Below are 21,779 nucleotides of genomic sequence, written 5' to 3'. Positions count from 1 at the left end.
AATCAAGTTCTATCCATTAATGTATTAACAGTAATTTGCACCAATTCTGGCCTTTTATATATTCTATGCCAGTGTTCCTCAAAGTGGAGTCTAAAAGTCATTCTTGGGGAAATACGAATACTTGATACAGTAAAAAAAATTTTTTTGGTTGACATTTCATTGATACTTTGCAACAACTATCCTTTAATTTCACACTGCTCGGTGATTCCAGCGCCACATCTCCACTTGTGTTAATGGTCAAGTTGGCGGAGTAGCACTCTTTCAGTTGCCCTGAGCTAACGAGAAAAGAGCAGAGGCCCAAGTACACATGTGAAATGAGGGCCAGAAGATACCACGGAGCAACAAGGATCTATCACTGAAGGCTTTTTATTAGAAAAATCACAGGAGAACTGGTTTCACATTGCATATGATAAATATGAGAACTCAAAATACAAACCAATGAAGCAAGCAGGTGCCTTAGCAGTCAACAGTATATTAAGATTGCTTAAAAATGAGTTCGTTTTGGCAAAGTATTATCAGTAATATGTAATATTGCTATTGTTACTTCAAATGTTACTCTGCAGTTTTGTTCTATTTGTTTTAATTTGTTTTAGAGGTAGGGGTAAAACTGTTAAATACAGGTTTACCTGACTTTTTCCTTTGTACATAATTAAATATTATTAAAATAAATGTATTTAAGTTGACATTATAGGTGTGAAACAATTTCTCTTTTAAAGGAGCTCACACATCCTTCAAATTAGAACACTTCTAAATGCACGGTCACAAACTACACGGGTTTGGAAAGCACTGAACTGGCCAGCATTCTCCACAAGCTGCCACTCTGCTGTTCTGCACTCCTCACAGAGCAAGTGTGAGGCCAAGTGCCTCTCCACAAGCAGCTTAACATTTAGGTAGAGAACAGGTCCATTTGAGGAAAACAAAATAATCCTTCTCAAGGAGGATTTTGAGAATGAGATGAAAGCTATTAGAAAACACACGCACACACAGACATTTATATACCATTTCAGGGAGCTTACAGATTCCAGAAAGCTGATCCTAGGATGAGAACACCTCAAAAATCAGAGAACAAGAATAATTTATAAAAGGTGAATTATTCTATTTAATTAGTAAGTGGAAATAAGATGATGACATGCAACCAGGAAAGAAATAAGTAGGGACTGAAAAATTTGAAAATAACTTGCTCGATCATTAAAAAATTCAGGAAAAACTATTAAATAGGTTTGGCTGGGGGAATTTTGCTCAAATACAAGTATACACAATTCCAGATCTCATGATCTCACTTTCAAGTGGTCAAAATACAAAAATTCAATCATCACTGAAATATTCTTATTGATCAGAAATTTTAGTACGTAAGAGGGTCACGGAGGACAATGTAGGCATAGGGAGTTATCAGAAATATAAGTACTCAGTTTACCCCAATTAAAGAGATATGGACAGAGTCTATGGCTGGTTAAATGGAATAATAAATGATAATAAACTTGAGATAAGCAAAGGATTAGTCATATTAGGCTTTGAAAGGCCAAAGAAATCTCTGGCTTCCCAATGTATATGAGTTTCAAAATATGATTCCTGTTCAGATGAGAAAAGATGAAACTCTCAGATGAGAAATAATTATGAGGAGCTATGTTTACTGGCTGCAAAAGAACAACTAAGTAATATTTTGAGAACCCCCAACACAATGTTTTGTTGCAATTTACTTTAATCAAGTGCAGACTTTGAATAAATAAAAGGACTGAATTACTAAATGTCATGGTGTGTCAGAGAGAAAAACATCGAATTTCACTCCATCAAAGGTTAATAGAAAAATCATAACAAAAACTATGCAAATTATTGCCATAGTTTAAGTAGATATCAAAGATTGCAGACATGCTCTAAGGAACAGAACTAATTGTCAACCCATGACCCACGCACAGCTAATAATCAACCCCAACGTGGAGGCCTATTCAGTTCATACTGTGGCTTTCAGGTCAAGGTTTCATCATTTCTGGTCTTAAATATGAACCAGCCATGCAAGGAATTTAATTCAAAGCACAAGCACAATTTCAACACAAGTTTATTTCATCTCCTTTTATTCCCCCTCCAATTTTCCTTTTTATTTTCATGAGAAAACAAACTTATTTCTTGAAATATGCAAACTGTGGGGTAGCCTAGATTTCCCGGTCACCTGCAGTTCTCTGAAATCACACTAACCAACTACATGAAAACAATGAAAATAAAGTCTCCTATGAAAAATTATGGAATTACTATTTGAGTCAGCAAATGAGAGGTTAAAACCAGACATTCAGTTCTAGGGTTGAACCCCTCTCTCCAGGCCCAAGAATTCCCTTATAAAACTGATGAGGCTACTTTCCCACTAGAGAGGAAGAGCTTTTCCTGATGAAGACTTCCTACCTACTCAATTCCAGAAACTTCTCCGATAATTCAAACTGAAGTCTGACAAACAGGCACAACTATAAAAAGCCCTATTGATTAAGATCTTATGAACAGCAATTCAGGAGGGACAGTTAACGGAAGACAGGCAGTGTTACATTTCTTACCATTAGGTTATTTTTGAAGACAGTCTGCATACCATTACCACCCCTGAAAAAATATGCTGCGTACTAACCTCTTTTACAGAGTTGCCATCATTCTCTGAAGACAACATGGATCCAGGGCTCCTTCCAAGATGTCCTTTCAACACTGGTGATGCCATCTAACAGGATCACCATACTGGTTGGAATTTCACTGGGAGGTGACTAGAGAAACTGGATGCTGCCCCTTTTCTACAGTATCTTAATACACACATGCCTTTTTGGTAGCAACAATGCTTTCAATATGATCTGAATATTTTTGGTGACAGAGGCCAGGGAGAGTATGGATAAATAAGACACAAATAATTTTCAAACTTTTTAGGTTGCTGCAGATTAACAACTGGAAGTTAATAAATGAAATCCAATGTAAAGTCATGCCTAATTCTATTTCACTTACAAATGGTAAGTATCACTTCATCAACAAAAGAAAACTGTTTGAATCCAAGTTAGCTGGGCTCCTGTACAGACCACACCATCCTCCAAGCCTTGCCCCCCCAAATAAAATACATACATACATACATAAAGGAAAGAAGGTATTTATCCTAAAACAATGTAGAAATTCCTCTCCCACCACAAAAATCAAGATCCTGAAAAATGCCAACAAAGGGGAACCCACAATTGATAAAATCAATAGCTTGGGGGGAAAACAGTTATGGGAACTGAGGTTAAGAGTGAAATTTTCAGAGCCCTGGTAAATATGTAAAACCCCATAAAAATAAAATAAGGAAAAACATAACATTTTAGACACTTTTAAGGAAATACAAATGGATAGCATTAATTGCCTTTGAAGTTCCTCAAGTAGTAGATACTTTTTAGGATCTCACATCATTGTGCCTTTAAATGAGACACAGAAAATGACTTCCCTTTGTTACAGATAAAGAAAGTCCTAAGGAGCCATGTTTCCCTTAAATCTGGACCTCCATGAAATTTCCAGGGGCTAGCCAGTGCAGAGAAACAAAAATAATTCAAGGTGGATAAAGAGAGCTTTGGGATAACCTTTGTTTATCCTGCACAGCTACCTGGAGTGGGTGTCCCACTCAATACCAAGCACATAACTTCACTCCTGCCACACCAATTTTATAAATCTCAGCATCTCCTACCACGTGCAGTCCACAAGTCAGCTCACTAACCCTCCTTTCTTCCCAATTCCTTACTTTGGAGAATCAGATGCCAGAAAGATAGTGAATCCACATATAAAGGCAATTTTCTACTTATTCTGCTCCATACGTTCCTGAAACCATGTTAAAGAGTCAAATACATAATCAGGACATTTTTAAAATCCAAACTTCTGCATTATTCCTCATACAGTCCTCATTGATTTATTGCAAATCTGTCCCCATTCTTTAATTTTGTTCTTTTCATTCGCAGTCAAATACATACACCACTGGCCTAAGTACAATGAATGTCTGATTGAAACTCAGTAGTCCTTTTCAGAAAGACAAATAATTTCCCTCTGGTCTCAGCTGCATTAAGTTTATGAGAGTGACACTTAACGCTGACATCAGCATGTTCCTTTCTCTGCTTTCTAGTCAACTTTCTGGAACAATGGTAAAAAGCCATGAAGTACTCAAAACAGTGTCTAACTACCAAGATGGTGATGCTACTGAAGCTAAATGTTAGCTTGCAGAAAACGGTGACGACTAACACCATCTATGTTATAGGAAAGGGAGTTTTGAATAAATAAGGGAGCAGTTAAAGGGGGCACAGTCTTCTCTTCCACCTCACATAAAAGATGCTTTGGGGAAAAGATGTCACGGGGTCCCACAGACTAGTTCTTCTTTAGGTCTTAAGAAGGAATTCTCTTTTCTCCATTCTCCTTAAACCAATCTTTCCTTTCTGATACACTATATACTCTGAAGACCAATAACTGCAGTTCCTGTGGAGAGGGTCTCGGTGTCACTTAGGGTTACACATAGCTGCAGCTACATTTAATTGGAAACCCAAATATGCAGCTTAAACAAAATACCTTATTGTTCTCTCAGGTAAAAAAGGATCAGAAGCAGGAAGTCCAAGTGGTGTGGTGGCTACAAATTACCAGATTAAAACTACTTCTATTCTTCAGTTTTATTATCCTTAATAGTCTATCCTCATGTTCTACCTCATGGACCAATGTGGTTGCTGGAGCGCTCATCAACACAAACACATTCCACACAGGAAGAAGGAAGTAGAAGAAAAGAAAAAGGAGCCTCACCAGCTGTCTGTCCCCCAAGTAATTTCTGCTTAGATCTCATTGGCCAAAATGTAATGCCATGGCTATATACAGCTATGAGGGAAGGAGGCACGTAGACACAGTGACAAAAATCAGTTTTATCAGTAGAGCAGAAGGGAATTATGGATACTAGGCATACAGCTGGGTGGCTCTGCCAGTGCCCCAGCCAGTGTCAGTTCTGGACCGGAGTCCAGTTCCCAGGGGAATCCCTGAGGCACCTGAAGGTCCAGCCTTGTTCACCAGAGAGACATCGCTGACAAGTGGGGCGACAGCCTTCTGGCAGGGAAGAGCACCCCCGCTCAGAGTGCCCCTCTGCATCTTCCCACAAGCAGCCCCACGTGGTGGGGAGAAAGCTGCCGTGACCTCTAGTCCTGGGCAGCTCCCTCTCCCTGGCTCATCTCAACAGCACACTAAGCTGTGCTCTGAAGCTGCCTCTGTAAGATTAAGACACCAGATTGCATTTTCAGAGAAACAACGTTATAAACAGAGGGGGAGATTTCCAGGCTTATCCACAAAGGCCTATTTCACAGGTAATGTAGTAGAAACAGTATTTATTGGCCATCATCTAAAGTGGAATTGATGGGATTTCGATAGATTAGTCTTTGCTCTAATGAAGTATGCAAAAGAAGCTGGATGGAAGGAATAAGAAAGCAGTGGCAAGGAGCAACTCATGTTTCTTCCTGGCTTTGTTCTCTGGCAAATGCACCTCTCAACTGCTCTCTCCCCAACCAGGCACTTGTCTTATTCCTGTGCTTCTCCACAGTCCCTTCCCTGTCTGTCAGCAGGACCATGGAGCCCATTCAGAGGAATTCAGTGAGAAAAGGAGGGGACATTCCATGGACCACAACAAGCTCAGGCTGACAGGTGGAATCTACCTTCCAGATGTGAGCAGTGGGGATGGGGGCGGAGGGAGATTATGGATGAAACTGTGTCCCCTCAAGGATGGTGAAGTCCTGACCCCCAGGCCCTGCAAATATGACCTTATTTGGAAAGAGAATTTTGCTTATGACCAAGTTAAGATGAGGTCAATAGGGAGGGTCCTAATCCAATGTGACTATGTCCTTATAAAAGGGGGAATTTTGACACAGGGGAAATGCCACGTGAAGATGGAAGCAGACATGGAAGTGATGCATGTACAAGCCAAGGAACACCAAAGAGTGCCAGCAAACTGCTGGAAGCTGGGAGAAAGGCCCGGGACAGACTCTCCCTCACAACCCTCATGACAAGCCAGTTGTGCCAACACCTTGAGCTTGGACTCCTGCTTCTGGAACAAGAAGCTTCTGCGGTGGAAGCCACCCAGCTTGCAGCACTTTGTTCAGCAGCCTTAGCAGACTAACAGCCTGAGGCGGCTGGAGCATCGTCTCCCACCTTGGGCTCCGGCCGCGCAGGTCCCAGGGGTGGTTCCAGGAAAACTCCCTGACGGTTGGGGTGAGAGTGAGGGAAGCCGCAGGGCCTTCCCCTCAACTAGGATCATCCAACACTACAGTCAAGGTAAGGAGAAGTCAGGTGCTGCTGTCTCGGGTACGACGTTTCTAAGTCTGTGCACACGGCAGGACTGCATGGACAGGCAGCTGCCTCGGGCTTCAGGAGGGACAACTATGTGAGTGGGAGAAAAGGAGATGGAAATGTCGTTCTAGTGAAGGAGGCCAGAAAGAAAGGAAAATACCATATGACATCCCTTATATGTGGAATCTAAAAAAAGAAGAAAAACAAATGAACTTATTTACAAAACAGAAACAGACACACAGACATGGAAAACAAACTTATGGTTACTTGGGGGGAAGCAGGTGGGAAGGGATAAATTGGGGGTTGGGGATTTGCAGATACTACTTTATGTAAAATAGATAAACAACAAGTTTAAACCATAAAGCACAGGGAATTATATTCATTATCTTGTAGTAACCTATAATGAAAAGGAATATGAAAAAGAATATATGTATGTATGTATATGACTGAAATGTTATGCTGTACACCAGAAATTGATGCAACATTGTGAAGTGACTATACTTCAATAAAAAAAGGACCAAAAAAAAAAAAGAGGCACTGTAATCACTCACTTCCGAGGACTCGGCAAGTTCAAATACCTAAGAGGGCTCTACTGGTCAGCATCTCTCACACACACTGTCCTCCTTCTGTAACGCCTCCCCCTTTTTTTCCCTCTCCTGGCCTTTCTGCACAGGATCTGTCTGGAAGACACTAGAAATGGAAGAGGCTGAAAAAGCTGATAAAGAAAGCTAATCCTTTTAATGATCAAAGTGGACTCCCCTCACTTCCATGCATATCCACACTCCATCTTTTATTGCTTTTAATAAAACATCTAGGAAGGGAGTAACAGAACAAAGCCCTCCATCTGTACATCAACGACCCAACTTGGGGAATCTCACACGCTGAAACCTCAGCCCCTCCCTGATCTCAGCTCCCCTCACTCTTCCCAGAGGGACGGCCAACATGATTTCTGGAGTTTCTTACTCTCATGCAAGTAAGAAAGCCCTTACACGTTACCACCAAAACATCCCCCCGCCCCCAGAATGATGGTGCTCCCTGTCGCAGTCCCACTGGTTACTTTTTTTCTTAAACTCTGTCTCTTTCCTTTCTTTCCCTCATCCAGCAAAAGAATGATTGACAGAGATATGCAAACCATGAGAGTCATAACTGCAAATAGCTTAATTTATTCCTATCAATGAATATCTATTTCATTTACTGTGTTACCTGTTCCCTCCCCTCAATAAAGCTGTGATGCAGAGAATTCAAGCCAGACCAAAAGGAAATTCAGTTTGCATACTTCTCTATTTCTGGCACTTCTTAACTCTGATTGGCAAATGGAAGCCTCTTTCACCTAGATGTACAATTCTCTGACAAAAACCCACAATCAATGAATTAGAATTTAGGACAAGATTAAATTTAAATCACGCTCCTTTACATAGAGGACTGGAAGAACATGAAAGCACTGATCAGTAATAAATCCATCACTCTTATCTGTTATCATATTTCAAAAATTGCACTAGACTCAAATACATTAAGTGGATGATCCAGCATCTATCATCAAATTTGGGGCATGGCATATTCTTATTGAAAGCTGGAATAATTTAGTGTATGAATACAATAATTACTCAGCCAATTAATTAATGGTTTAGTCCATGAGAGTGTTAAATAGTAAGAGAGATACATGATTTTAAAACACCCACAAAAATATTTATGGAACAACTGTTACACTCCAGGCATGGTTCTAGGCACGAAGGATACAGCAGGGAATGAAACCCCCTGGCCGTAGGGAACCTCCAATCCAGGAGGACAGCAGGTGCCAGGAACTCCGGGAAGCCCTCCCTGATCACTAAATCACTCTACAACTCACAACTTGGCTGCAGTGCAGCTTTCTGGGGCAATCTTACAAACTCCCAAGTGTTAAAAGCCAAACAAAGAAAATCTGTTCTATTCCCTAAATGAATATAGCATCTCTTTGTTGACTCCTGGAACCTATTAAAATGTGTTGTTTGGAGTGATTTCCCGCACACAAAAACTAAAAGCTTTTCTGAACCTAAACAAATATTGCCAACAGCTGTAGAAAAAATGTTAGCATTTGGAATTATATAAAACAAATCACTGAAAGTAAAGAAATGCCTCAGGGGCCCACACAACTACACACGACCATTAGGAACAGCCCAGTGCTCGGCTCTCCTGGCTGTTTCTGTCGGAAGACACAGAAAATTCTGTGGGCAAGCTGGACACTCAGCTCAAATACAACTGGTCAGCTCCAGCAAGCAGTCCCCAGCTGGCAAGATAAAGCACACCAAGAACCAACAATCAACAGGGAACAAGGACTTAGAAGAAACCCTGACAAGAAACACACTAACATGCTGCTGGGAGCTACCTCTGCACAGTGAGACTAAGGATGGAAACTTTTCTTCTTTACAGTTCTCTTTTTCTACGACGGAAATAACCAGGAAAAATGATTAATGCTTTCCGCTCTAACAATGCTCACAGTAACATAAAACGCTACCCCATTTCTTAAATGCTACCAGAGTATGACACTGAAAATACCCAAAGGGAAAATTACTCAACAGACATATGTGAAAGCTAAACTCTCTGCTTTCTAAATTATCTTTTAAGTGATGAGATGTAGGGTACTTTTGAATGCATTTTTTTTCCTGTTTACTAGTTATTCTACAATGATCCCCTGTGTGGACTGATAGAAGTATTATTTAAATTATTATTTTCTACAAAGACCAATTAGCTTTAATTAAGATACTATAAATTCTACATTATTACTTAAAAAATAGACCACAGTAATAGGGATATACATGTCAGTATATTCTCTAAAAACAAGTGTTGGAAATGCCTTCAGGATTGAATTATTTCCCTCTTTGAAAGGATCCTTGTAAGTTCAGAGAGGTCAAAACATACAAACTCTTCTGAAATTAGCTCTTTCCACAGAACACACGTCCCCGGTTCTCCATCTCTGCTACTCTGAGCAAATCAGCACCAAGTCTGATGAGTCAAGGAGACGACAACAGGGAGAAAATGAAGGGTGAGGTTTTTAAACCTCTGTCTTACGACTTACACTGCAGGATTAAAGTATTTCCTGATGACAGAAACACAGCTGATACCAGGCCAGCTACCTTCTTTACGATGGGCTATTAAAGTGCATCTTAAAATGAGCTTTTCCTTCCTTCTGCTCCAAACCCCATTTCTCCATAATCAAACGATAGGTTATGAAGTCAGAGAGCAATTTGTTACGTCTATGATTCCCTCTGCCTGCAAGGTCAAGTTTCATCAGCCCTCCTTGCTCCAAACAACTTGAAATATATGACTGTGTCCTTAGGTTAAGGTCAGTGCTCCAGGTTACAAATGGGCAGAGTGGCTTCTCTATGGGCAACACAAACAGCAAGAGCTCGTTGGGCATCCTCAGTACAGTCATTTACTCTGCAGAGAAGAGGGATGGGTAAGAGTTGCGCCCAGGTATGAAGCAATGAAGCTTGGAGGGTTTCCGGAGGATGCAGATCTAGGACCACAAAAGGAAGCCAGAAAGAGACAGTAAGTTGAAACACGTGAGCCACAATCTCAAAGCACCTACAACCCTCAAAGCACTTACTTCCCTCAGTGACCAGCTTCATTTCTTTTCGAGGCAGTTCTCCCAATGGCTGGCTAGAGAGATTTTTTTTTTCAGCCTTCATTTTGAAAGCTCCTGCTGCCAACACCTGTCTCCACTGTCACTGGCTGACCCCTAAATACGGGAGAGTGAGATTCCCCAATATTAACGGACCCCAAGAGAACAATTCTTTCTGCCAGGCTCACACCATGGGTAGGAAAGCCTTCAACTACCAGGCATTTCTTTTAATCAGTTACATTGCTTTGGGGCTCATTTTACAAAGCCATCTGGCTTTCCAGACATCAATGCAGGGACTATGAAAAACCCACTTTTTACTGTGGCCCCACAAAGGGGAGAAATCCACTTCAAAGAGTGTTAAGCTCCCAGGGTCCTGGTGTAGATAGAGCTCGCTCCAATTCTTCATTGTTCAGACATCCAAGGAGCCGAGCCATCTACGAGATAAAAGGAGTCCTCTGAAAGCACCATGTAAAGGAAAACGTCTGTTCAGTCACAGAGTTCCTACAAACGTTATCTTATGTCCCATGGCAGGGTGTCTAAGAAGATGAAAATGAAGGGGCTTTAGCAGACCTGGTGGAGACCCGGCCAGATAAAAGGGGAGTTGAGGGACAGGTGCCGTCCTAAATTGGAGACTGCTGAGGTGCCCTCCCTCCTATGAATATTCTCATTCTGACAAAATGTTCCCCACCTCAGGATGGCATTAAGGAGAAATGCTTTGACTTTTTTTCTCACTACTGAATACAACTGCAATTATATTTAAAATATCTCTACTTTCTGTTGCTTTGACAGGTTCGTTTTTGAAGTGTTCTATTCATACATTTCAATAGTCCTATCTCTGTCTAAGAGAGCGTAAGCTGGCTTTTAACAAATCTAATACTAGGAGAAGGGGCCAATGGTATTTTTTCCTTTCCTTTTCCTTTTTTTTTGCAAGTAGTGTTTTCATTCATTAGAATTTGCATGTTGGTAGAACTTACAAAACTCAAGGAGACTGACATGTAAATGTTTAGATGCATACAAATATTAACGGGATTCATAACTAGAGGTCAAATTTAATGTCATTTTAAAAAGTCGCCCTTTGACATAACCTGGAAGTTAAATGCAGCTGGAGGTTTCATATCATCAACACTTACAGGTTTCTCAAGAGACAGCTACTCCTCTTCAAGGCACAATGAGGGTTACTGACTACTGACCCAGGGGCTTCATGAAAATAAATGGAGCAGGCTCCACGCAGTTTTTCCACATTTCTTGTATTGTTTTTACTTCTTTTTATTATTAAATCTTGATGAGTTGAGTTAGAGAAAAAGCTGCCAGGAGATTTCTAAGCCAGATGCCTGTTTAACTTCTGAGGACAAAGAGGGATTTCCTCCCTCCACTTTTTATTGCTATTTTTTTTTAAATGAAGTGTAGTGGCTGTGCAATATTATATAAGGTACAGGTGTACAATATAGTGATTCACAGCTTTTAAAGGTTATACTCCATTTATAGTTATTATAAAATATTGGTTCTGTTCCCCGTGTTGTACAATATATCCTTGTAGCTTATTTTATACCTGAGTTCATACCTCTTACTTCCTATCCCTTATTGCCCCTCCTGCTTCCCTCTCCCCACTGATAATCACTAATTTGTTCTCTACGTCTGTGAGTTTGCTTCTTTTTTTGTTATATTCACTAGTTTGTTGTATTTTTTTAGATTCCAAACATAAGTGGTATCATACAGTATTTCTTTCTCTGCTTGACTTGTTTTACTTAGCTTATTACCCTCCAAGTCCATCCATGTTGCTAAAAATGGGACATAATTAAACTTCAAAGCTTTTGCACAGTAAAGAAAACCATCAACAAAACAAAAAGACAACCTACTGAATGGGAGAAAATATTTGCAAATGAGATGACTGATAAGGGATTAATATCCAACATATGTAAACAGCTCATACAACTCAACATCAAAAATACAAACAACCCAATTAAAAAATGAACAGAAGAACTGAACAGGCATTTTTCCAAAGAGGAAATGCAGGTAGCTAACAAGCACATGAAAAGATGCTTCACATCGCTAATCATCAGGGAAATGCAAATCAAAGCCATAAAGAGATATCACCTCACACCTGTCAGGAAGAATACAAATCACAAATGTTGGCGAGGATGTGGAGAAAGGGAACCCTCATACACTGCTGGCGGGAGTGTAAATTGGTGCAGCCACTATGGAAAACAGCATGGAGGCTCTTCAAAAACTAAAAACAGAGCTACCGTATGATCCAGCAATTCCACTCTTGGGTATAAATTTAAAAAAAAAAAACACCAATTGGAAAAGATACATGCACCCCAATGTTAACAGCAGCACTGTTTACAATTGCCAAGACACAGAAGCAACCCAAGTATCCATCAACAGGTGAACAGATAAAGAAAATGTGATATATATATATATATATATATATATATATATATATATATATGCAATGGAATACTACTCAGCCATTAAAAAACAACACAAACCACATTTCTTAATAGCCAGAAGACCTGGCAGCAGGGGAAAAAAAATGAAAAAGCACTTAGGTCACAATTATGACTGATTTATAATTTCTGCAACAAGCCCAGGGACAGGGTGGGCCCTCACTCCAAAAGAACCACATCTTCTCTGGTAATACTGCACATTACCACCCACAGACCTTTAAAAGTAAAGCAACAGGGAAGTCTCATCCTTGCACTGGATCTGTCGCATCAGTGTTTTGTTCTAACTCCTACATGTAGGAGGCTTAGCATACTCTAGCGGTGGATTAAGGCAAAATAAAGATGGGATACTGGTGATATTCACTTTGAGACAATTTAAGATAGCATCAAACACACGAAGGCAGTATTTAATGAGGACAACATTTTAACAAGAACAAGAGCATAGTGTTACATTAGAACACTGTTAAGTGAAGTTACATATTACTAGTAGTGACCATTTGTAGGCAAGCTTTATGAGTCTTAAATTGGTAATTAATGTGTACAAAATATTTACTGTGATTCAGTTTTAATTTTTAGTTGTAAGACTTCTTTCATCTTTTCAAAGTACAACGTCACATAAGGTTGTTTTACTTCAGTTTGTTCTAGATTAAGAACACCTATGTATGAATTAAGGTGGGTTCCAGCTTCCCTTATCACATGAGGTCCAGAAATGATAACCTTGGCTTGAAGGAACATTGCTTTGAACATAATACCTGAAATATTTTTGGAGACACATCATTGTTTTTTGGTCAGCACAGTAATATTATCACTTGCTTAGTATCTTCATGTAAGTAGTGGGGGCTCAACATAACCTTCAGTTGATTCATTAAAATGAACACATATGGTTATTTTTACCCAAGGTTGCAGCATTGGGGCACTTCCTTCCTCATTCCTTAAGACCCATGAGCATTATTTTAATTATTCTAGTGCTTCTATCTTCCCAGTTTATCACTTCAAATCCTCTAATCACAGTGGCTTTTTGAATATGTTGATACACTTGCAGCAACTAGACTGTCTCTGGCTTCAAGAACAAAAACTCTGTTTATTGCCCATGGACTCTAATAAAGCCACCCCAACACCTGGTCACAAACGGTTGTTTATGTTTATTTATTTTACAAAAACAGAGAGGTTCTCTGTCCTAATTTAAACAATTCTATCTTCCAGAGTCTAGGATTGGGCAGCCTTGAGCAAGTTAAAGGCTTAAATATTTGGCAAATTATAAGAAAAACATTTCTTTATTATTAATCTTATGATACTCTTATTTGTTCTTTTTTTACTGTGACTTTAAGTTCTGATGATAGCCTACAAATATTTAAAAACTTTAAAAGTAACACTATAGAATTTACACACATGCAAAATTACATTTAAATATACTCTAATTATATCTTTTTTATTGAAGTATAACTGATTTATAATATTGTGTTAATTTCATGTGTAAAGTGATTCAGATTACATATACATATTCTTTTTCATATTTATTTCCATTATAAGTTATTTCAAGATATTGAATACAGTTCCTTGTGCTATATATACAGTGTGTTCTTGTTGTTTATCTGTTTTCTATATAGTATATATAGTAGTGTGTATCTGTTAATCCCAAACTCCTGCTTTATCCCTCCCCTCCATTTCCCTTTGATAACTGTAAGTTTGTTTTCTACATCTGTGAGTCTGTTTCTGTTTCACAAATACATTCACTTGTATTATTTTTTAGATTCCACATATAAGTGATATCATGTAATATTTCATAACAAATATCTTTTTATATTTATGTTTATCAACTTTGTCTATTTTGATGATGACTAAAACTTAACTGCAGGGAACACAATTTGAGTTGGTCAAAATACAGCTCATTTGGAAACATGGGAAATGTGATGTTTCCTTTTATTTGGTATAGTTCATATGATTTGTCATATTTAATATAACATGATTGATTCTTGGCTTTTGGCAGGCTCAGTTTATTCAACAGCTTGTAAGTACCATTTCCTCTGTCACTTAAACTTCCATACTGGCCAGCAGGAGCTCCTTGGTTCATCTGTCCTTCATAGTTCCAAACACTATCAAAAGCATCCCTGCTCATCAGGGGAAAAAATATCCCCCCCCTCCAAAAGTCAAAACAAAACAAAACAAAAAACTGTTCTGAAACCAACAAAATGTTCCCTATCCCAACCATGACATCTGGTTACGTCCCAGAAAGAATCCTGGTGTAGTGGAAAAGGTGGAAGCTAGGAAGCAGCTGTTCATCGTCTTATTTAGAACACGGCAGAAAAATTACACTTGGTTTTGATTTAATAAAGATTGCAAGTTCGTATAGAAGATTCAAAGTGAACTCTAACTTTTCTAAGTCCTTTTTTAGTCTTGATGTGAATAATTTAGTTTCTCCCTCTTTTTAAAATTACCATCTTTAATATTTATACATATGCAAAAAATTCCCATACCAATCCATTTATTTGAATTATAATATCATTCAAAGTACTAAGAATCTCATTTTTTAAAACATAATTATATTTTTTCAAGTATATCATTCAATAATAATCACAATATATAATTTCATCATTTCCTTTTTGGCTATAGAACAAACTAATGGCTTTTTTTTTTTTCTCCCTCTAATTAACCAAGTAAACATGTGTAGAACCTACATGGGAATGTTCCTTTACTTTCGTAAGCAAAATACAGACCTCATGAGTATTTGCAAATGTATTCATTTTTAAGATAATACTATTATTTTTAACCACAGGAAGTTTTAGTGTTTAGCTCCAATATTCTAAAAGTCTGTAGAAAATGCAAATGCAGGTATTTATCACATTAATATTAACAATTAAAGTTTTCAAAAAAAGCAATTAAGAATGTTAGTGAACACAATTAAGTTATATCACATTAACACATATTTAATGTTAAGAATGGTCAAAAACACACAATATTAGACAACTTTACTCCAAATTTTCAGTGTGAAAATTTCTTAAGTCAACATTGTTTAAGTTTTAGGAAAATGAAATCATAAGAGACTGATTGAAATCATAAAACACACAGTTTTTATGCACTCCAGTAACAGTTCTTTGTTCCCATTCTCTACACACCCCTCAACCAATCCAGTTTATAGTTTGTTATATAAACAGAAATACAAATTATGTATAAGGTTACAGCCACTAAAAGCTTTAATCACTTTAGCTTTATTAAAATCTAATTTTTAGACAGATTAAAATATGCCATTCCTGTATCCCCATTTTTGCATCTTGGGGTAATTATCACAGAAACAAAGTAAAATCACATTTAAAGAATTAAAATTCACAGAAGAAATAACCTCAAGGTTATCAGTAAATATTTTCCAAAGAGATCCTCAAACTGAGAAATAAAAATTTTTGGTTCTATTTATATTACTATATTATATATTACATTCAAAACATTTACGATAAAAATCCTCAACTTTAAGTTTTAAAATTTAATTTAACCAGATCAGTATGAAACAAAAAATAAATGTCTAAAAACAATCATGAAAAGTATTAAAAGAAGTCCAGTGAGGGAGAACTTACCAGACATTACAACTCACTAGAAAGCCATTGAATTCAAAACAAAATGGTGATGGCACAGAAACAGACAGGGATCAGAACAGAGAGGCGAGAAATAGATACAGACGTATACGGCATCTTTATATTTGACAAGGGTAACATTTCAATCCCATGGGAAATAAAGTTTCTTGTAGTAACTAGGACTTAAGTAACTGGTTATCCATCTACAGTGATTTAAAAGAAAGAATCCAACTTTGTATCATCTATAATACTTAAAATGGGAGTAAGACTTTAATGTTTTTTTTAAATTCAGAAGAAAATTTACATGACCGTGGGACAGACAGTACCATCTAGCAAAACAGGTAACTCAGAAGCAATTAAAAAAAAAAAAAAAGACAGACATACTTGATTAAATAATAAACAACAATTTCCTTGGTAAAAGATATCATACACAGAGACAAGAACTGTAAAGCTGTATTTGTACACATATAACAAAGGATTAACATTTCAAAAACACAACAAATAGCTCCCAGAAATTGTGAAAGAAAAAACACTACGAAGTAGAAAAAATGGGCAGTGGAAATGAATAGGAAATGAAGAAAAAAGAAATTCAAATGGACAATAAACATATGTAAATATATTCAACATCAGTGGCAGTGAAGAAAATGTAAATTAATGATCAGAGATAATAAGATTGGCAAGAATTAAAAGGAACAATGGTATCTAATGCTGGTGAGAATGTAGGAAGTGGGTACTCATGTGCAAACGTGATATACTCTTCCTTTGGGAAAAATAATGTATTAAAATCAAAAATACACATACCGTTTGACCAAACAATTCCACTTCTGGGAATCTATCCTATAGGGAGAAAAAAAAGGACCAGTACGTAAGGACACAGGTACAAAGATTGCAGTATTGTTTGTTGTGGGGCAGAGGAGGAGCAGGGGATTGGAAGTAATGTGAATGTCCATTCATGGGGAAATGGTTAAATGAAATGTGGTCTATCTATAAAATAGAATATTAGGTATTATTAAAAAGAGTGGGGATAAATCTGTAGATACTGACTTAGAAGGTTGATAAAGTAAGCAAAGCAAATTCAAGAGCTATAATCCCATTATAACAACCACACCAAAACAATGAATGTGAATGCACTCATATGTACATGGAATAAGGAACAGAAGAACACAGACCAAACTGACAATGGCCACCTAGGGTTGTGAGTGGAAACAGAGGCTGGAAGGGATGGGGATAATTTACTTCTTTTTAGTGTAACTTTGTGCTATTTCACTAGTTACTATGAGCCTTATATTAATTTTAGAACTTTCACAAATATTCTTAAGGAAAAAACATTAGCTTTTATTAGTAGTAGAAAAGCAGTAGTACTTCTAGACATTCATCTTTAATAAAATAGTAGCAATTAAACAAATATTCCCTCCTCTGCTTACGCTAGTCACCAAAGAGTTTTTTTTGATTGCTTGCCCAATATCCATTCCACCTCTCTGCCATATGTGTATCAGCCATGTGGTTTGGGTGTGATTGACTCCACCCCATTCTCAGGGACTTCTGAATGGTCTATGCTAATTCTGTCCACCAAAAATGCAATTTGAAGCCACCTATACAATTTTAAATTTTCTAGTATTCACATTAAAAAAAATTAAAAGCAGGTGAAAGCAATTTTAATGACGTATTTATATTCTGACCCAATATATCCCAAAACACTGTCATTTCCCATGCAATTAATATATAAATTATTAATAGGTATTTCACATTTTTTCATATCTCAATTGGGACTAGCTACATTTTAAGAGCTCAGTAGCCACATGTGGCCAGTGGTTACCATACTGGACAGCACCAGTCTGAGCTAATGAGAGTAATGCTATAACTATTACCATATTCAACAGTGGACACAACACCTAAGAAGGCCCAATAGAAGAGAAACCCCGTAATGGTAGGATTATGATGAGAAGAACCAAGAAAAAAGTAACCATAACCACCCCCCCCAAAAAAAATAAAAACTGCTGGCAGCCAACTATGAGCTAGGAAGGGAGCCTGCACTGGGATGAAGGAAAAACTGGATTCTGGTGTCAATACTGAACCTCTGGATCACACCCTGCAAGAAGTCTGGCCTTCCTAGTTACATTAGCTGGTCAATTTCCTGTATTTTTTTCAGCCACTTTGAGTGAGGTTTCCTATTACTTGCAACGAAAAGTATCCCAACTGATAAACTCATCCATGGGCAATGCCATATCTAAACAAATACGTTCTTCTTAAGTGAATTAATTCAAATGTTCAACATTTCTTGCATTTATTTGTACTCAAAGTACGCTTTTGTTAAACTATGCTAATTTGGTAATACTTTTATGCATCTTCTGAAAGCATGCCCAGAGAAGATTTCCAAAGACTAATTCCTGATCATGCAGAGTCACTTTTCACAGTCATCACACAAAAGAGTATTTCTCTTCAAGACAATACAGACATGAGGCATCAGAGGAATCAATCAGCTCCACTCTCATTCCACCCTCTTTTCTGGTCCTCCCCTTCTAGACCAGTGTTCCCCACCTTTGGCACTGTTAACATATTGGGTAGGTAAGTCATCATTGGAGGTGTGCGTCTTCCTGTACACTGAAGGATGCTTAGCTGAATCTCTGGCCTCTCTTTACCCATGAGATAATAGATGAAACCCCACCCCTTCCAGTAGTTGTAACAATCAAACATGTCTCCAGACACTGTCAAATGTCCCTTTAAGGGACAAAAATCACCTCTGGTTGAGGACCACGGTTCTAGACCAACTATCAGTTCTAATGTACAACTGACCTTTGTTTTCTGATGACACGACTCCTCTCTGTGTGTTCCCTGCATCCTAATCTTTGCAGGCCTTGTCTTCTCCTCCTCTAGACATGAATACGTGAACCTTATCTGGCCACGCTCTTCCTCCTACTCTTCCTGACTACACTGACCGGGAGCTCTCCACTGCTGTTCTTCTTTCCAGAAGAAACGTAGCTAGTCCCCTCTGACTTCAGCTTGAAATCACTACCTGAGCTGCTCCCTGAATCACTCACCCAATCATTTCTCATGGGCTTCTCTGAGGGGTATTTGCTCGTTTTTGGTCACTCATTCCTCAATTTCGTTTGCCCCGGCTGGATCACCCATCTCCTCCATCAGTATACCATCCTAGTCTCTCCATACTGCATCAGCTCACACGTTATTCTCCCTAATACATCCCTAAGACCAAAGTTTCATTATAGCCACTGGAAAATTCTTCATAGCTTCTCAAATTGATCTATAGGTACAATGCAATTTTGATTAAAAAATCTCCACAGGCCTCTTTGGGTAGAAATTGACAAACTGATTCCAAAATTAAAGAATGTAGACTAGTCAAAACAATTTTTTTTAAGAAAATGAAGTTGGAGGACCAACACTATCTGATAGCTAAACTTATCATAAAGCTACAATAATCAAATCAATGTGGTATTGACATAAAGACAGTCAAATAAGTCCATGAAACAGGAAGTCTGTAGATAGACACACATATATAGACAACCAATTTTCAACAAAACCATAAGGAAATTCAGGGAAGAAAGGACAATTGTTCAACAGATGGTGCTGGGTCAATTAGATACCTGTATGCAAGAACAAACTTTGACCCACACTTTACCCACAAACAAACCTAACTCAAATGGATGTAGAAGTGAAAATATAAAATATAAAATTATAAATCTTCTGGGAAAAACAGAACAAGAATGAAGAAAACCTCTGTGATCTGGAATTAGGCAAACCTGGCTTCACCAAAGCCAGGACCACTTAAATAACAAATTGATAATTCAGACTTCATCAAAATTAATAACTTCTGCTCTTTAAGAGATGCTGTAAAGAGACTGAAAACATAAGCCATGAGCTGGGAGAAAATTTACCAATCATGTATAGCAGTTTTATTTATAATGGCCCAAAACTATAAGTGATCCAAATGCCCATCAACTAGTAGATGGATAAGCAAAGTATGGTATATTCATTCAATAGGATATTACTCAGAAACAAAAAGGAATGAACTCTTAACATAAACTACAACATAGATGAAGCTCAAAATAACTATGCTGAGTGAAAGAAACCAGACCAAAAAAAAAAAAAAAAAGTACAAACAGTACTTTAGAAAATGCAAACTAATCTTTAGGGATGGCAAGTATTTAAGTGCCTGATTAGGCATGTGGGGGTGGGAGGAGGAAGCAAGTACAAATCGGTAAGAGGGAACTTCTGGAGGAAACAGGTAATTCATTACCTTGATTGTGGTGGTGGCTTCACAGGTATATACGTACGTCAATTTATGAAGTTGTGTGTTTTAAATTAAGTGCAGTTTATTGTGTGCCAATTACGCTTCAATCAAGCTTTTTTTTTTTTTTTTTTTAATAAAGGGGAGAGGGAAGCACTGTTCACTGTTGGAGAAAACGTTAACCGCTAGACCATGCAGGGCTCCACTGTTCTTACAGCTGAAACTGGTTGATGCCAAATGGGATTTCATGAGAGAAGCTGCTTTGTTTTTGTTTAGTTTTGTTGTTTTAAATTCTGCTGTGGGTTAATACAACTAGAATTCCCAGTTCCTAGGTACTTAACAAAACACAGCCTGGGTGATGTTAAACAGTAGCTGAAAGGTGTGTGCTGGGTGGGAAGAGACTACAAAGAGCCTCAAGAAGTACACATTTAAAGTATGTTTGCTTTAATTCTCCTTTTAAGTGTCTCCCAAGATAACTACCACTATCACCAACCCCTGCTGTGGTCTTAAGGATATGTCTGACCAACATCTTTCATTAAAAAAAAAATTAGAATAGAGCTAAGCAGTCTGAATTCTCAAAGATAATAATTAAGTAATGTGCTTTTAAGCAGATGTTTCATGACAGTATTTTTCCCCATGATTCTATCAGAATCAAGTGCATTTACATACAAATTGGTAATACCTGAGAATCCCACCTAAAAAAGCCACCATTGTTCCCCTAAGACACAAAACCATGGACCGATCTATCAACTCCATTTCAGTTTATGATGTCAAGTGCATTTTAGAAATATACTCCACGGCTTCCAAAGGCTTCTTTAATCCATAAGGACTGGTTTTAGTGTTTAAACTGATTCACCCTAGACATGGAAAAACCTTCTGCTGCTTCTCCCAGGTAATTGATTCTTGATTTGTTGAGATACTAAACACTAGGCTTTATGCCCTGAAATACCAAACCCCCAGTGAACTCACTCATTGCCCCACACAGAGCAAATCCTATTTAGTGTTGCAGCAGAGAGGCCAAGGGAAGCTGAGAAAGCAGACTACTCCCCTGCTCTGCCCTGTTGCCAGCAGAGGGGGAAGGTCCCCTCTGTCCCTGCAGTAAGCATCGTTTGTCCCACAATAGCTACATGAGGATGTCAGACGGTGCCCTCTGCAGTTTTTGAAAAATAAGAATACAAACTGTCGACTGAAATAAATGTGCAGCCTAAAAGTTAAGCGTTATGTTTTATTTGGCAGGAGGACTCAAGCCGGGATGACAGCCTCTCAGATGGCTCTGAGGGACTGCTCCGAAGAGGTAGAGGAGGAGCTAGGATATATAGGAGCTTTACAACAAAGCTGTAAACAAGTAGTTGGAACAATAAAAGATTGCTTGTTATCTAAAGAAAATCAGGCATCTCAAGTTAAAGAATTTAGTGCTTTTCTATGTATGGGAGGAGGCAAACATTTGGGCTCACTGAATTCATTCCTTTGACAAGCACCTAGCTATCTAGGGCCAGTATTCTGTCCTTTCTTATTCTGAGTCCGCTCAGAGTGCTCCATTGAGAGTGGCTGCAGAGGCTGGGCTGCAGGCCTGTCCTCACTGGGGGGTGGCGGCGGGGGTGGCGGCAGCCGCTGATGACTTGGTTTCAGCATTCTTTGTTTACTGA

General features: G+C 38.3%; 1 protein-coding gene across 11 annotated transcripts in view; it reads right to left on the bottom strand.

Moving 5' to 3' along the window:
* The window catches only part of MAST4 (microtubule associated serine/threonine kinase family member 4), a 516,475-nt gene that overhangs the window by 216,236 nt on the left and 278,460 nt on the right, over nucleotides 1-21,779 (bottom strand). For 8 of the 11 annotated variants that reach the window (XR_004317247.1, XR_004317246.1, XM_032473373.1 and 5 more), the window contains one exon: nucleotides 16,692-16,727. The exons of the other annotated variants lie outside the window; for them this stretch is intronic. Coding sequence is in view for 6 of the 8 variants with exons in the window: in XM_032473373.1 (XP_032329264.1) it covers nucleotides 16,692-16,727 (36 nt within the window). In the remaining 2 variants the exon portion in view is untranslated. The remainder of the gene's footprint in view (nucleotides 1-16,691; nucleotides 16,728-21,779) is intronic. 11 annotated transcript variants of the gene reach the window in all.

Source organism: Camelus ferus, chromosome 3 (genome assembly GCF_009834535.1).
Source record: "Camelus ferus isolate YT-003-E chromosome 3, BCGSAC_Cfer_1.0, whole genome shotgun sequence".
Classification (NCBI taxonomy): domain Eukaryota; kingdom Metazoa; phylum Chordata; class Mammalia; order Artiodactyla; family Camelidae; genus Camelus; species Camelus ferus.
The sequence above is the reverse complement of the archived record's forward strand: the minus strand, read 5'-3'. Positions and strand labels throughout refer to the sequence as shown.